The 15,541-nt window shown below is 57.5% G+C and overlaps 1 protein-coding gene across 3 annotated transcripts in view; it reads right to left on the minus strand.

Moving 5' to 3' along the window:
• PLEC (plectin) overlaps positions 1-15,541 on the minus strand; it is a gene marked incomplete at its 5' end in the record, with an annotated part of 181,230 nt that overhangs the window by 157,720 nt on the left and 7,969 nt on the right. For all 3 annotated transcript variants that reach the window (XM_084621764.1, XM_084621763.1, XM_084621756.1), the window contains one exon: positions 14,644-14,769. In XM_084621764.1, the coding sequence (XP_084477890.1) occupies positions 14,644-14,769 (126 nt within the window). The remainder of the gene's footprint in view (positions 1-14,643; positions 14,770-15,541) is intronic.

Genomic DNA, 15,541 nt, shown 5'->3' on the forward strand with positions numbered 1-15,541 from the left:
AAGGTGAGAGACGAGTGGGAGGGGAAGGCCACTCCCGATGGAGAGTCAGTGGTGGAGTATGTCCTGATCTTCCGAGAGAGACTGGCTGAACTCCTGGGCCTGGCCAGGGAGAATCTGGCCAGAGCCCAGAGGAAGGAGAAGGTCTGGTATGACCGCACGGCGCGGGGCCGTGCCTACGCCACCGGGGATCCGGTGATGGTTCTCATTTCCGTGAGGATGAACAAACTACAGGCCGCCTGGGAGAGCCCTTTCAAGGTCGTCAAGCAGCTCAATGAGGTAAACTATGTGGTGGAGCCGTCGAATATGATGAAGCCATATTATGCAAGGGGGAATGTGGTGTTGGCCGCGAGCAGACAGTGGGAGGAGCAGGGAGATGACCCTTTAGTAGATCTATTCTCTGGGACCAGAGCTGGTTCCTACCTGGAAACAATTCCCCTCTCGGATCAGCTAACCCCTGCCCAGCAAGCTGAGGTCAGGGGGGTGCTGCATCCCTACCAACAGCTGTTTTCCAACCAGCCTGGACGCACTAATCTGACTGTCCACCGGATGCAGACAGGGTCGCACCCGCCGATAAGATGCTCCCCCTTCCGAGTCACAGGGAAAACTGCTCAGGACCTGGAAAGAGAGGTCCGGGACATGCTGGCTTTGGGGGTGATCCAGCCATCGGCCAGCCCTTGGGCCTCGCTGGTGGTGCTGGTCCCCAAAAAAGATGGGTCGGTCCGGTTCTGTGTGGACTATCGGAAGCTCAATGCCATCACTGTATCTGATGCCTACCCCATGCCCAGGCCGGATGAGCTCTTAGACAAGCTGGGAGGAGCTCGGTACTTTACCACCATGGACCTTACAAAGGGCTACTGGCAAGTGCCGCTGGATGCAGATGCCCGGCTGAAATCGGCCTTTATCACCCCTCTGGGGCTCTATGAGTTCCTGACCCTGCCTTTCGGCCTCAAGGGAGCGCCGGCCACCTTCCAGCGCCTAGTGGACCAGCTACTGAGGGGGATGGAGAGTTTTGCCGTGGCGTATATTGATGACATCTGTGTCTTTAGCCAGACCTGGGAGGACCACGTATCCCAGGTTAGAGAAGTGCTGGACCGACTCCAGGGGGCTGGGCTGACTGTAAAAGCGGAGAAGAGCAAGGTGGGGATGGCGGAAGTATCTTACCTGGGCCATCGGGTGGGGAGCGGCCGCCTAAAGCCGGAACCAGCCAAGGTGGAGGTGATCAGAGACTGGCCCGCTCCCCACACCAAAAAGCAGGTCCAAGCCTTTATTGGGATGGCAGGATACTACCGAAGATTTGTGCCCCACTTTAGCGCCATAGCCACCCCCATCACTGAGCTATGCAAGAAGGGGAAGCCAGACAAGGTGGTCTGGACCGAGCAGTGCCAGGAGGCTTTCTGATCGCTGAAGGAGGCTCTGGTCAGTGGCCCAGTTTTGGCAAACCCAGACTTTGACAAGCCCTTTGTGGTGTTCACCGACGCCTCCGACACGGGACTGGGGGCGGTGTTAATGCAGGAGGATGAAAAGGGGGAGAGACACCCCATCGTGTACCTGAGCTAGAAGTTGCTACCCCGGGAGCAACACTACGCGGCCATCGAGAAGGAGTGCCTGGCCATGGTGTGGGCCCTCAAGAAACTAGAGCCCTATCTCTTCGGGCGACACTTCACCATCTACACCGACCGCTCCCCCCGACCTGGCTGCACCAGATGAAAGGAGCCAACGCCAAGCTCCTGAGATGGAGCCTGCTCCTGCAGGATTACGACATGGACGTGGTCCACGTGAAGGGAAGTGCCAACCTGATAGCGGATGCGCTGTCCCGGAGAGGGGGCCCCGAACTTCCCCAGGTCACTGGTCAGAGTGACCCCGCTCCGTTCGGTCTCGAAGGGGGGAGAGATGGGACGCAGCAGGGAGGGGGGAGTGTTGACCTGGGAATGTGCCCTGGGGATGGGAGACCTGAGAGCCTGTCACCTGAGCCAGGAGGGGGAGGAGGGGGTGACACCTCTGCCCAGGAATGTGGACGGAGGCTGCAGGAGGGAACCTGCTGGGGGGGTTTAGTTTCAGTTTGGGGCTGGGTGGAGGAACGCAGGGAACCCCAGGGCTGGGGTCTAAGCTCCCTGCTCCCCCAGAAGGACGTGATTGAGGGGTCCTGGTTGTACCCACAAGCTCTGTTGGGGGCTGTGTTCCTGTTGTCCAATAAACCTTCCGTTTTACTGGCTGGCTGAGAGTTTCAGTGGATCCCAGGAAGAGGGGTGCAGGGCCTGGACTCCCCCACACTCCGTGACAGTGGGGCAAGGGTAGACCACAAAGCCCACCACCAGGGGTCCTGTCCCACAGCCAGAGATGGGGATGCAGATATTGGTGAGGGGCCCACAAGCAGGATCCTTGCTGCCTTCTGGCCCTCCCTGCCCTTCTGGCCCCAGCCTCAACACCTGCCCCAGTTCCCAGCCCGGCTCCCTGGCTCTGGCACACCCGAGCTCCCCAAGCCCAGTGCTTCAGGGCACAAACACTTAGTGCCCCCAGCTCAACAAGCGGTGAACCCCCACCCCAAGCGACCCCAGAGACAGCTGCTCCATGCATGCCCATGCTCCAGAAAGTGCCCTGCTGACCCCAGACCCAACTCCCCTGCACTGGGGAATCCCTGGGTGATGCTCTGGAACTGCTCCCCATGAAGCCAGGCAGGACTCTGGGGCATTTGCTTTCCTGTGAGCAGCCTGTCTGCAGGACACAGCTCGCATGGCTTCCACCTTCCTGGGTCTGACCTCGGAGCATTCAGCATCCTCTGCCCCTCCGTGCGCTTCCCTCAGTGAGTCTGCCCAGGCGGGGTCCTGAGGAAGCCAGAGGGTCCTGCACCCCAACTCCGCAGACAGACGTGACTCTCAGCCAGCCAGGAAGACAGAAGGTTTATTAGACGACAGGAACATGGTCTGACACAGAGCTTGCAGGTGCAGAGAACAGGACCCCTCAGCTGGGTCCATTTTGGGGGGGCAGTGAGCCAGACAACCATGTCTGCCCTTCACTCCATGTCTCCAGCCAGCCCCAAACTGAAACTCCTTCCAGCCCCTCTTCCTCTTGCTTTCCCCTTTCCCGGGCCAGGTGGTCACCTGATTCCTTTGTTCTCCAACCCTTTAGCTCTCACCTTGCAGGGGGGAAGGGCCCAGGCCATCAGTTGCCAGGAAACAGGGTGTCGGCCATTCTCTGTGTCCAGACCCCTGCACACACCTGCCCTCTAGGGCTCTGCAATGATCATACACCCTTACCCCACCCCCTAGATACTTAAGAACTGCCTAGGGGAAACTGAGGCACCCCACACTATTCAGAGGAAACATTAAGAATAGTCCCACTTCGTCCACATGCACACAAGGCAACCCCCGCACACACCTCCACTGCAGCACCCCACGCTGCCTCACAATCACCCTCCCCTGCGACACACAGCAACCCCCGCTGTGACAAAGTGAGAATTTCTCATGGTACTTTGGATGAGAATCGTTTGCCTCAGTTTCCCCTTTATGCTACATATTTCACCAGGTGAAAGGCAAAGGATGTTTACTATTGGCAGAAATCCAGATGGAATTGGTGCCTAGCTGCCTGGGCTCCATGCCCATGGAGAACCCAGAAGACAATGCCCCTGACATCTGGTTGTCTAGCAACAAATGACTATGGCCTGCCAATCCCTTGCTGCTGGAAACCGACTAGATGGAGAACAAAGAGCTGAGGTGGATGGTCAGGTGACCATGTTTGCCTGGGAAGTGGACCCCAGGACCAAGGAGAGGAGGTTGGTTAGTTGAGGGGGGTCTGCAGAAAGCAGGGACAAGCCTGCGAGAGGACTGTGGGCTCTGGTCTGATCCAGTTGGACTTGGCTGCCACTTTTCCGCTCTCTCTACTAACCCAGGTGTGATGAAGTGGGACTGTTCTTAATGTTTCCTCTGAATAGTGTGGGGGTACCTCAGTTTCCCCTATGCAGTTCTTAAGTATCTAGGGGGTGGGATAAGGGTGTAGGATCATTGCAGAGCCCTAGAGGGCAGGTATGTGCAGGGGTCTGGACACAGAGAATGGCCGACACCCTGTTTCCTGGCAACTGATGGCCTGGGCCCTTCCCCCCTGCAAGGTGAGAGCTGAAGGGTTGGAGAACAAAGGAATCAGGTGCCCTCCTGGCCAGGGAAAGGTACAAAGCCCAGAGGAGGAGGGGCTGGAGAGAGTTTCAGTTTGGGGCTGGCTGGGACATGGAGTGAAGTGCAGGCATGGTTGTCTGGCTCACTGCCCCCCAAAATGGACCCAGCTGAGGGGTCCCGTTCTCTGCACCTGCAAGCTCTGTGTTAGACCATGTTCCTGTCGTCTAATAAACCTTCTGTTTTACTGGCTGGCTGAGAGTCCCGTCTGACTGCGAAGTTGGGGTGCAGGACCCTCTGGCTTCCCCAGGACCCCGCCTGAGTGGACTCGCTGGGGGGAAGCGCACGGAGGGGCAGAGGATGCTGAATGCTCCGAGGTCAGACCCAGGAAGGTGGAAGCTGTGTGAGCTGTGTGTCCTGAAGACAGGCTGCTCCCAGAAAGGAGACTGCCCCAGAGTCCTGCCTGGCTTCATGGGGAGCAGTTCCAGAGCATCGCCCAGGGACTCCATGACACCAGGGTCTTCCTACGCTGTCCTCCAGACAGTTAACAAATCCTTCCGCTACCCCGCTGGTCAAAAGTCACTGCAGACTAAGCTGGGGGTGCATTGCTCCCTTTGGGGTACAAGTCTCACTGCAGGGTCCAATCCAGCTGGACTCCCTGCAGGGAGCTCACGGTATGACCCAGGGGGACTGAAGGCTCCGAGGGTTGGTCCCCGCAAGTGGTGAAGCCGAGGGGCTGACCCCAGTGACAGAGTGTCACAGAGCTCCGGGCGATGCTCTGGAACTGCTCCCTACGAAGCCAGTCAGGACTCTGGGGGATCCTCCTCTCTGTGAGCAGACTGTCTGCAGGGCAAACAGCTTCCACCTTCCTGGGTCTGACCTCGGAGCATTCAGCATCCTCTGCCCCTCTGTGCACTTCCCACAGCCAGTCCGCCCAGGAGGGCTCCTGGGGAAGCCAGAGGGTCCTGCCCCCCAACTCCGCAGTCAGATGGGACTCTCAGCCAGCCAGTAAAACAGAAGGTTTATTAGACAACAGGAACATTAGTCCAAAACAGAGCTTGTAGGTACAAGAAACAGGACCCCTAAGTCAAGTCCATCTTGGGGCCAGGGACAGCAGACCCCAGGGGTCTGGGCCTCCCTCTCTTTCCCCAGCCAGCTTCCCCACTGAAACTCTCCAGCCCCTCCTCTCCTTTGTCTCTCTCCCGGGCCAGGAGGCCACCTGATCTCTTTGTTCTCCAACACCTTCAGATGGCACCTTTGTGGAGGAGGGGCCCAGGCCATCAGTTGCCAGGAGACAGGGTGTCGGCCATTCTCTGGGCAGACACCATCATGCTGGCCCTCTAGGGCTCTGCATCAAACACACCCCCTTATCCCCCCATCTAGATACTTAAGAAAAGCACAGGGGAAACTGAGGCACCCACACAGTATTCAGAAAAAGCATGTAAGAACATTCCCACTTTGCACACAGAGTGAGACCCTAAGGGGGCTGACTCACTGAAGGGGTCCTCCCAGGGGCTGTTCCAGAGCCAGATGTGAACACCGGATCTGTGAAACCATGACACCTGCACACACCTCCACTGCGACACCCTCACTCGACCTCACAATCACCCTCCCCTGCACAAACGGCTGCAGGGAGCCTCTCTCTGCGCAGCTGAGGTGGGAGTTCAAATTGTGCAAATGTGAAAATCTGCCCACCTCACACCAAGGGTCTGGCTTCACAGGGGTGCTGGCCACTGCCACAGCCATCAACAGCTGCAATGCCCCTGCTGGATTCCCAGCCCTACTCGGAGCTGGCTGCGAGAGCCGCCCACGAGGAGCCTGCCAGAGCACAGACCAGGCTCGGAGACAGAGAGCTGCCTGCCAGGAGCAGAGACGGCATAGCCGCAGCTCCGTGGCTCAGGGAACAAGGCATTGTTACGGCAGAGGCTGGGGCAGCTCCCAGAGACCAGTGCCCTGGTGCTGCACCAGCCCAGGACAAAGACATGGACCCTGCCCGCAGGAGCCTCCAACCTCAGCCTGAGCTAGGAACCAGCGGGTGGCTCGGGCTGCTGGGGCGCCCAGAGAACGGCGAGGAAGACAACGAGCCCTTGGAGAGAGGCCATTGCCAGACAGACTCCCCACCCCACTCCACCAAGACCCTGCCAGCAGGTCCGTGTCCGAGAGGCCGCGGTGCAGGCCAGGCAGCCAGTCACATCTGCACCGAGCCCGTAGGCAAGGCCCACAGCCCTCGAGCCGCGTCTGGGCGGCTCCATCTCATGCCTAGCACTGGGCTGACTGAGGCAGGAAGGAAGTCGCAGCGCGGGCACAACCCACAGGGCAGTGAGCAACCAGCACCTCTGGAGAGGGACCCACTGAGCACCAAGTCCAGCCACAGCCATGGCCTGAGCAGGACACCATCCCAATGCCCAGCTGGGCAATGGGGCCTGAAGGGCAGGGGGGCTGGGCAGGGCTGAGAGCAGAGGGACCAGCCGTCCCAAAAGCTCTGAGAAAACAGCCTCTCCCTCATGTGCAGCAGGCCCTGGCGTGTACCCAAAGGGCAGGGGATCACATGGCCTGGCCCGGCCCAAGGGGGAAGCGCAATGCTGCTGGTGGCGGGAGAGACCGAGGCTGACCCGGCCCCCAGAGACCCTGGCCAGGAAGCTCCCACTGCCTAGCGATGCCGTTGTGACTCTGGCCCAAGCCCAGGAACCCTGAGGCGCGAGCACAAGGGGCAGGCTGGCATGGCCCCCGCTCGGATTGCTGTGTGCAGGCCGGGAGGACCAGAGATGGGGACTGCAGACAGCAGGCGCAGGAGAGGGGATCCCAGAGAACCCCCCCGCAGGGAGGTGGATGTGGAGGGACTCGTGGCTGGTGACTCTTCAGGAAGTGCGGGGACAGGCTGTGCCAGGCCAGGAAGCCTTGCAGCAGCTCTCAGGCCTCGTCTGCACGAGGAAGTGGTGCTGCTCTGACTAAGTGGTACATGCAGCATTACGGTAGCCGCGCCGGCCCCAGGACAGCAGAGAGACAAGGCGGGTGCTGGGCACGTCACCCAGAGCACTAAGTGCCCCATAGCGGCTATGTGGGTGCCCCAGACAATCCCTGCACTCGCGTGACTGCACGCTCGACAATGAGAAAAGACAAAAACACTGTCATCCACAGGCAAGCACTTTGCCACAGCTGATCTCTCAGCCCCCATCCTGAAAGGACACCAGCACACCACGCTGGCTTTATGGCTCATCACAGCAATCTGTAACCCGCCAACCCCTATGTGTCCTACGGCTACAGGGGGTTAACAGGCCCCTGCACCCAGAACAGGCCCTGACAACGCACCGTCACTGCTTGGGCTGCACTGTCTGTCCCCTCGTCTTTAGCTGGGACACTCGCCGCCTCGCCCAGGTCTGAGAAGAGCTTGTCTCACACCCCAGAGTAAGAGGAAACGCCTCTGTGACGAAGCGGGACTGTTCTTAATGTTTCCTCTGAATAGTGTGGGGGTGCCTCAGTTTCCCCTGGGCAGTTCTTAATTATCTCGGTGGTGGGGTAAGGGTGTATGATCATTGCAGAGCCCTAGAGGGCAGGTGTGTGCAGGGGTCTGGACACAGAGGATGGCCGACACCCTGTTTCCTGGCAACTGATTCATAGATTCATAGATATTTAGGCCAGAAGGGACCATTATGATCATCTAGTCTGACCTCCTGCACAATGCAGGCCACAGAATTTCACCCACCACTCCTAAAAAAGACCTCACACCTATATCTATGCTATTGAAGTCCTCAAATTGTAGTTTGAAGACCTCAAGGAGCAGAGAATCCTCCAGCAAGTGACCCGTGCCCCATGCTACAGAGGAAGGCGAAAAACCTCCAGGGCCTTCCAATCTGCCCTGGAGGAAAATTCCTTCCCGACCCCAAATATGGCGATCAGCTAAACCCTGAGCATATGGGCAAGATTCATCAGCCAGATACTACAGAAAATTCTTTCCCGGGTAACTTGGATCTTACCCCATCTAAAAACCCATCACAGGCCATTGGGCCTATTTACCATGAATATTTAATTACCAAAACCATGTTATCCCATCATACCATCTCCTCCATAAACTTATCGAGTTTAATCTTAAAGCAAGATAGATCTTTTGCCCCCACTACTTCCCTCGGAAGGCTATTCCAAAACTTCACTCCTCTGATGGTTAGAAACCTTCGTCTAATTTCTAATCTAAATTTCCTAGTGGCCAGTTTATATCCATTTGTTCTTGTGTCCACATTGGTACTGAGTTTAAATAATTCCTCTCCCTCTCTGGTATTTATCCCTCTGATATATTTATAGAGAGCAATCATATCTCCCCTCAACCTTCTTTTAGTTAGGCTAAACAAGCCAAGCTCCCTGAGTCTCCTTTCATAAGACAAGTTTTCCATTCCTCGGATCATCCTGGTAGCCCTTCTCTGTACCTGTTCCAGTTTGAATTCATCCTTCTTAAACATGGGAGACCAGAACTGCACACAGTATTCCAGGTGAAGTCTCACCAGTGCCTTATATAACGGTACTAAAACCTCCTTATCCCTACTGGAAATACCTCTCCTGATGCATCCCAAGACGACATTAGCTTTTTTCACAGCCATATCACATTGGCAGCTCATAGTCATCCTATGATCAACCAATACTCCAAGGTCCTTTTCCTCCTCCGTTACTTCTAGTTGATGCGTCCCTAGCTTATAACTAAAATTCTTGTTATTAATCCCTAAATGCATGACCTTACACTTCTCACTATTAAATTTCATCCTATTCCTATTACTCCAGTTTACAAGGTCATCCAGATCCTCCTGTAGGGTATCCCTGTCCTTCTCTAAATTAGCAATACCTCCCAGCTTTGTATCATCTGCAAACTTTATTAGCACACTCCCACTTTTTGTGCCCAGGTCAGTAATAAAAAGATTAAATAAGATTGGTCCCAAAACTGATCCTTGAGGAACTCCACTGGTAACCTCCCTCCAACTTGACAGTTCACCTTTCAGTAGGACCCGTTGTAGTCTCCCCTTTAACCAATTCCCTATCCACCTTTCAATTTTCCTATTGATTCCCATCTTATCCAATTTAACTAATAATTCCCCATGTGGCACAGTATCAAACGCCTTACTAAAATCTAAGTAAATTAGATCCACTGCGTTTCCTTTATCTAAAAAATCTGTTACTCTCTCAAAGAAGGAGATCAGGTTGGTTTGGCACGATCTACCTTTTGTAAAACCATGTTGTATTTTGTCCCATTTACCATTGACTTCAATGTCCTTAACTACCTTCTCCTTCAAAATTTTTTCCAAGACCTTGCATACTACAGATGTCAAACTAACAGGCCTATAATTACTTGGATCACTTTTTTTCCCTTTCTTAAAAATAGGAACTATGTTAGCAATTCTCCAATCATAGGGTACAACCCCTGAGTTTACAGATTCATTACAGACCCTGATGGTCTGGCCCTTCCCCCCTGCAAAGTGAGAGCTAAAGGGTTGGAGAACAAAGGAATCCGGTGACCTCCTGGCCCAGGAAAGGGACAAAGCCCAGGGGAGGAGAGGCTGGAGGGAGTTTCAGTTTGGGGGTGGCTGGGACATGGAGTGAAGGGCAGATGTAGTTGTCTGGCTCACTGCCCCCCAAAATGGACCTGACTGAGGGGTCCTGTTCTCTGCACCTACAAGCTCTGTGTTAGACCATGTTCCTGTCGTCTAATAAACCTTCTGTTTTACTGGCTGGCTGAGAGTCACGTCTGACTGCAAAGTTGGGGTGCAGGACCCTCTGGCTTCCCCAGAAGCCCAGCCTGGGCGGACTCGCTGTGGGAAGCACATGGAGGGACAGAGGATGCTGAATGCTCCGAGGTCAGACCCAGGAAGGTGGAAGCTGTGTGTCCTGCAGACAGGCTGCTCACAGAGAGGAGACCTCACCAGAGTCTTGACTGGCTTCATGGGGAGCAGTTCCAGAGCATCGCTCGGGGACTCCGTGATAACTGGTGGTAGCGGTGGGATGTACTGCACCCCATGGATGGCGCTTCCTGCAGTAAGTGACGGGGGAACAGTAAAACAAAGGGGGACTGACGAGGACCAGGCATGCTGAAGGCTCAGAGAGGAGCGGTTTCAGGGGGCGGTTAACCCCTGGGAGTGTGTGACCAGGGAGAAGGACTGTGCAGTAACAGGGTTCCCCTGGGGACTGCAGCGAGCAGTCTCAGGGGCGGAGGAGTCTGCAGCTCGACCCTGGCAAAGAGGTGGTGACCTCGAGAAGGGCTGGCACACTAGGGGTTCTCCCTGGAAACCGTGGGGAGCTGAGAGCACACAGGCCTGTGAGTCCACAACAACCTGGGAAGAGCGGAGTGATGGCCTGCCACCGTCTCCTTAAGAAGGACACTGTAACCCTGTGCAGAAAGAGAGGGTTGAGCGTTGGAAAGTTCACCAAAGCTCAGTTAATCGTGCAGCTGGAGGAGGATGCTGGAGGAGGATGACCGCTCTAAGGAACAGATTCCTGACCCCAAATGGGGCTATAGCAGGATCTGGGAGCAGCTGGAGTTGTAGCCAGGCATCGCCAAGACTCCTGTCCCCGACCAGACGGGGGTCTTCACGATCGGGTTCCCCATCGGGGGATCGGAGACGGACGGGATTGGAGCTGAGTGCGAGAGAGCAAGAGGACTGTGGGAGACAGCGAGAGCCGGAGAAAGAGCTGCAGAAGCAGCAGCAGCATGAACTGGCGGTGGTGGGGCGGAGAGGCCTAGGGGACCCCCCAGGGGTGAGTGGGGATAGACCCCGGGGGGCCAGTTCCGCAGGGAACCTCGAGACTAAATTGCTGCCCCTGGTTAAGGGGGGGGATGTGGATGCTCACTTCACTGCCTTTGAGCAGGCTGGCAATTTGAACCAGGGGGACCCTGCAGAAAAGCCCCAGTGTCTAGCTCCCTTGCTGGGTCCCAAGGCCACAGACTCCGTCAGCCAGATGGGTGGGGAGGTGGACAGGCTCCCACTCCTGACCCCAACCTGTATGTCTGTGTGGAGTTTCCTGGGGCCAAGCCCCGTGGACCTCCAGTGGGAGCGGAAGGTGATGGTCAATGGCGAGACGTTCCTGGGGTGGCGAGATCCTGGGACAGAGAGAAATGTTGTCAGGCCCTGGGTGGTGCAATCTCAGATGCTGAGGGGCTGGGTGACCTGGGTGTGGGTCCCAGGGACGAAGCCCCACGCCCTGCCTATGGCCCAGATCCCTGTGCAGACCCAGTAGGGGTGGGGCTGGCTGGCCGTTGGGGTTCTCCAGGACACCAGCTGCGAGACCCTGTTATGGGGTGACTGTGTCTCTTTGGAACAGGATCCAGGCCCTGCTCCGGTAACTGCCAAAGGTTTGAATTTGAATCCAGGGAACCAATCCGTGCAGAGGGAAATGGTCAGTGAAAATGCAGATGACCTGGCTGGCAGCCGGGAGGAGCGGCTAGGCTAAGGCTCCTGCCTGCCTGTAACCAGACCCCTGGGGCTCCCCGCCCCCCCTTGCACACCCGAGAGGGGGCTCACGCTGGCTCAGATGCAGTGAGGAAAGCAGCGAGCTCGCTGCCTACCCCCACTGGGACAGCAAGGGCAGCGCTGAGCACAGTGGGAGCTGAGACCCCAGCTGAGTGGGGGGAGACACAGGCAGGGCAGGGGATCTGTGGGGAGTGGCAAGGTGCTGGGTAAGGAAAGTCTGGATGAGCCCAGGCAGCCTTGTGAGCTGATGGCTGTGTCTAGTCAGCAGGGTGGGAAGGCCAGGAGAGTGGAAGATGAGTGTCCCTGGACCTTACCTGTTAGCTCGGTGGAGAATTGGGACAGTGAAGGAAACGTGTCTGTGTCTGTCAGGGGTATTGACTTGCCTATGGAGGGAGCTACCCTGATCTCCAAGCAGTTGTCTGTGACCAGCCTTGTGTGCTGGGACCAGGGGAAAGAGATCCCAAGCTGTGTGTCTGGTAAAGGAGAAAGCGTGTCCGGCTCTTCTTTGTCTGTGGAGCAGACAGAAGGGGCCTTTCAGCCTGTGATGGTTGAGGATAGTGCATTTTGTCTCAGAGTTGGTTCTGGATTCAGCTAAAGCCCAGGAAGGGAAGGGTCCTAAGTTTGTGTCTGCTCGGGAGAATGGCCCTGTAACTAGGTCACATCCAGTTAGTGTCTATGTAAAATCCCAGAGCCCAGACAATTCTGGTGCTTGTATTTTGCCTGTTGCTAGTGTGTTGTTGGGAAAGGGTGAAGCAACTCTGTCTAATCAGGGTGAGATCCTAGCCAGGGCACAAGGAGAGCATGAAGGTGATGTGATTGTGTTACCTACTGCGGGAGTGGAAACCTGTAGCAAGAAGGAAAAGATTCCTGAACTTGTATGTGGCAAAGGGAAGGAGAATGCTTCTAACCTTTTATCTAGGAAGTCTGTCAGTTTGCCTGAAAGGGGATTGTGTAGGAATCCGCCAGATGGGCCAGAGGTAATTCTGGATGTAAGGGAGACCCAGAAAGAGTCTGTTGTTGCTCAGGAAAGTGTTCCTCTAGAGCAAGCCCTCGGTAAAGAGGATAAGAGCAGAATTTCTGTGAGGGGTGAACTGTTGCATAGAAAAGCCCCAGGGAAAGGAATCCTCATGGAGTCTTTGCAAGCAGTTTACTGCAACTGAAGGGTGTGAAAGTGATTTAATCAAGAAAGTTTCAGTTCCTAACAGCCAGAAATTTTCTGTTGTGCGTGGATCCACTGACTTTCCTGTTGAAAGATCCAGTGAGGATAGCTTTGAGAAGGTCTCAGATGGAGTGAAAGCTGTTAAGAAAGTTAAACAGTCCTATAACCAAGTGGCTGTGTTTGGCCAGCTTGTTGGGGGAAAGACCCAATCCCAGTTTGACCCCCTGGGGTTTTGGGGGTGGCCAAAGGGCACAGGCTGAATAAACCTTCTCACATGCGGCCTGCGAGTGCTATCGACCACCCCCGACCTAAGGGAGGGCGTGAAACTGGAAGGGCCTGGTGTAACTCCCACCAAGGAATGGGAGAGATGCTGGGGCATCCATGGGAATGCTGGTGGCTTCGAACTTCGCCAGGTCACTGGCTAAAGTGACCCCGCTCAGTTCGATCTCGAAGGGGGGAGAGATGTGACGAAGTGGGACTGTTCTTAATGTTTCCTCTGAATAGTGTGGGGGTGCCTCAGTTTCCCCTAGGCAGTTCTTAAGTATCTAGGGGGTGGGGTAAGGGTGTATGATCATTGCAGAGCCCTAGAGGGCAGGTGTGTGCAGGGGTCTGGACACAGAGCATGGCCAACACCCTGTTTCCTGGCAACTGATGGCCTGGGCCCTTCCCCCCTGCAAGGTGAGAGCTAAAGGGTTGGAGAACAAAGGGATCAGGTGACCCCCTGGCATGGGAAAGGGACAAAGGAGAGAGGGGCTGGAGAGAGTTTCAGTTTGGGGCTGGCTGGGACATGTAGTGAAGGGCAGACGTGGTTGTCTGGCTCACTGCCCCCCAAAATGGACCTGACTGAGGGGTCCTGTTCTCTGCACCTACAAGCTCGGTTTTAGACCATGCTCCTTCGTCTAATAAACCTCTGTTTTACTGGCTGGCTGAAAGTCCCATCTGACTGCGGAGTTGGGGGGCAGGACCCTCTGGCTTCCTCAGGACCCCGCCTGGGCGGACTCGCTGTGGGAAGCGCACGGAGGGGCAGAGGATGCTGAATGCTCCGAGGTCAGACCCAGGAAGGTGGAAGCCGGGTGAGCTGCGTGTCCTGCAGACAGGCTGCTCCCAGAGAGGAGACTTCCCCAGAGTCCTGACTGGCTTCACGGGGAGCAGTTCCAGAGCATCGCCCGGGGACGCCGTGACAGCCTCCCCCCAACCCCGGCTCTGGAAGGAGCTGTGTTACAGCGGCCCAGCCATGCGGACACTGGTGTTATCCTGGGGAGCTCTCCCTGTCGGCAAGGGAAGAAGCTGTACTGAGACAAGATGCCATTAGACCGATGTGCCTACGCCCACAGCAGGGCTTGCTCCGCTAGGACTGTACCACTGACCAGTTCTCCCAGTGCAAACTCTGCGCAAGCCAGGCCTTTGCTGCTCCAGGCCCTGCGTCTCGGGGCAGTCACCCCAGGGCGGAGACGCTCCCCAGACAGGAGGCCGCAGCAAAGGGCTCTGCAGCACCCTCCCACGGGGAGGGGACCAGCCAAACAGGAGCCTGAGGGACGCTGGGGAGAAGCTAGAACAGAGGCACCTTACAGAGACGCAGTCAGAGCAGCCCCACCCAGCACCTATGCACCACCCAGCGCCCTGCTGCCCACGGGCTCCCCAGCAAGCCCTGCCTGCGGCACGGGTCCCAGCTGCCGAGCCAGCGGTGAGCGGGGCTGGGACCGGCCATTCCCTCGCCCCTCGGCAGGAACAAGGGCACGCGGAGACACAGACCCAGTCACAATGCACAGCCTGGGCCTCCGCCGGCAAAATGGGGCAGAACCGGAGATGGGGACACTCCCTGCGAGCAGCCCCCGCCCAGCTGCCCGAGGCGTGGAAGTGGCGCGCCCAGAGCCCTTGTGCCAATGAAGCTATTACCCAGCCCCCACGCTGCACAGCATCCCACTGGGGCTCCTACCTGTCGCTGGGCTGCCAGGCGTGTGCTGGCCCTCCTGGGCTCCTTGTGCAGCGGCCCCCGTGCTCTCTGGGGCTGCTCCCGCCGGCTGGGAGCAGGGTTCTGCTTCGCACCCTTCTTCCTTCTCTTCTGCAGGCGACAGACCGGAAACAAGGCAAAGGGGCCTGGTCAGTCCCAGCCAGGATGCCCCGGGCTCCCCAGTCAGGCCCTAGCCCAGCCCCAGCCCACCCTGCTGCCATGACCCTGGGGCCGGCAGGCTCCCACTGCACTCGGCACCAGCATGTTCTCTGCAGCGCCCCCTGCTGAAACAGGCCGGGAGCTCTCCCCCAGCCAGTGACATGCCCCGCTCCTCACAGCGCCCCCTGCTGGGGCTGAAGTTACTGGGAGCTCCCCCCCCCCCCGTCCCACAGCCAGTGCTCTGCCCCACTGCTGGAACAGGCCAGGGCTGGGGTAGCCAGGAGCTCGCCCCCATCCCACAGCCGGTGCCGTGCCCGGCTCCCCACAGCGCCCCCTGCTGGGAGAGGCCGGGCTGGGGAAGCCGGGAGCGCCCCCCAGTGGGTGCGCCCTGCTGGGAGCGGGCGGCCGTGTGCCATGGCTGCAAGGGAGGCTGTGCCCAGCCACTCACTCTCTCCCAGCGAAGGGCTTTGTGCTGGGCCAGCCGCTGGTGCGGTGCTGAAGTGACTTCCCTCATTAGCAGCCCAGACAATGGGCGCCTTTCACCGCCCGGCTCTGCCCCGCTGGCCGGCGAGTGGGCCCCTCGAGAGCCGGGACAAAGGTCCCAGCGCACGTGGCCCTGCCCCGGGATGGCGCAGAGCTGCTCGTGGCAGGGCACCGGCTCTGGGAGGATCGGCAGGCAGGCCTGAGACGCGGTGCTTTGCAGACAGTCGAGGGGGGGCTCCCC

Source organism: Lepidochelys olivacea (genome assembly GCF_965140295.1).
Source record: "Lepidochelys olivacea isolate rLepOli2 genome assembly, chromosome: 2".
Lineage (NCBI taxonomy): Eukaryota > Metazoa > Chordata > Testudines > Cheloniidae > Lepidochelys > Lepidochelys olivacea.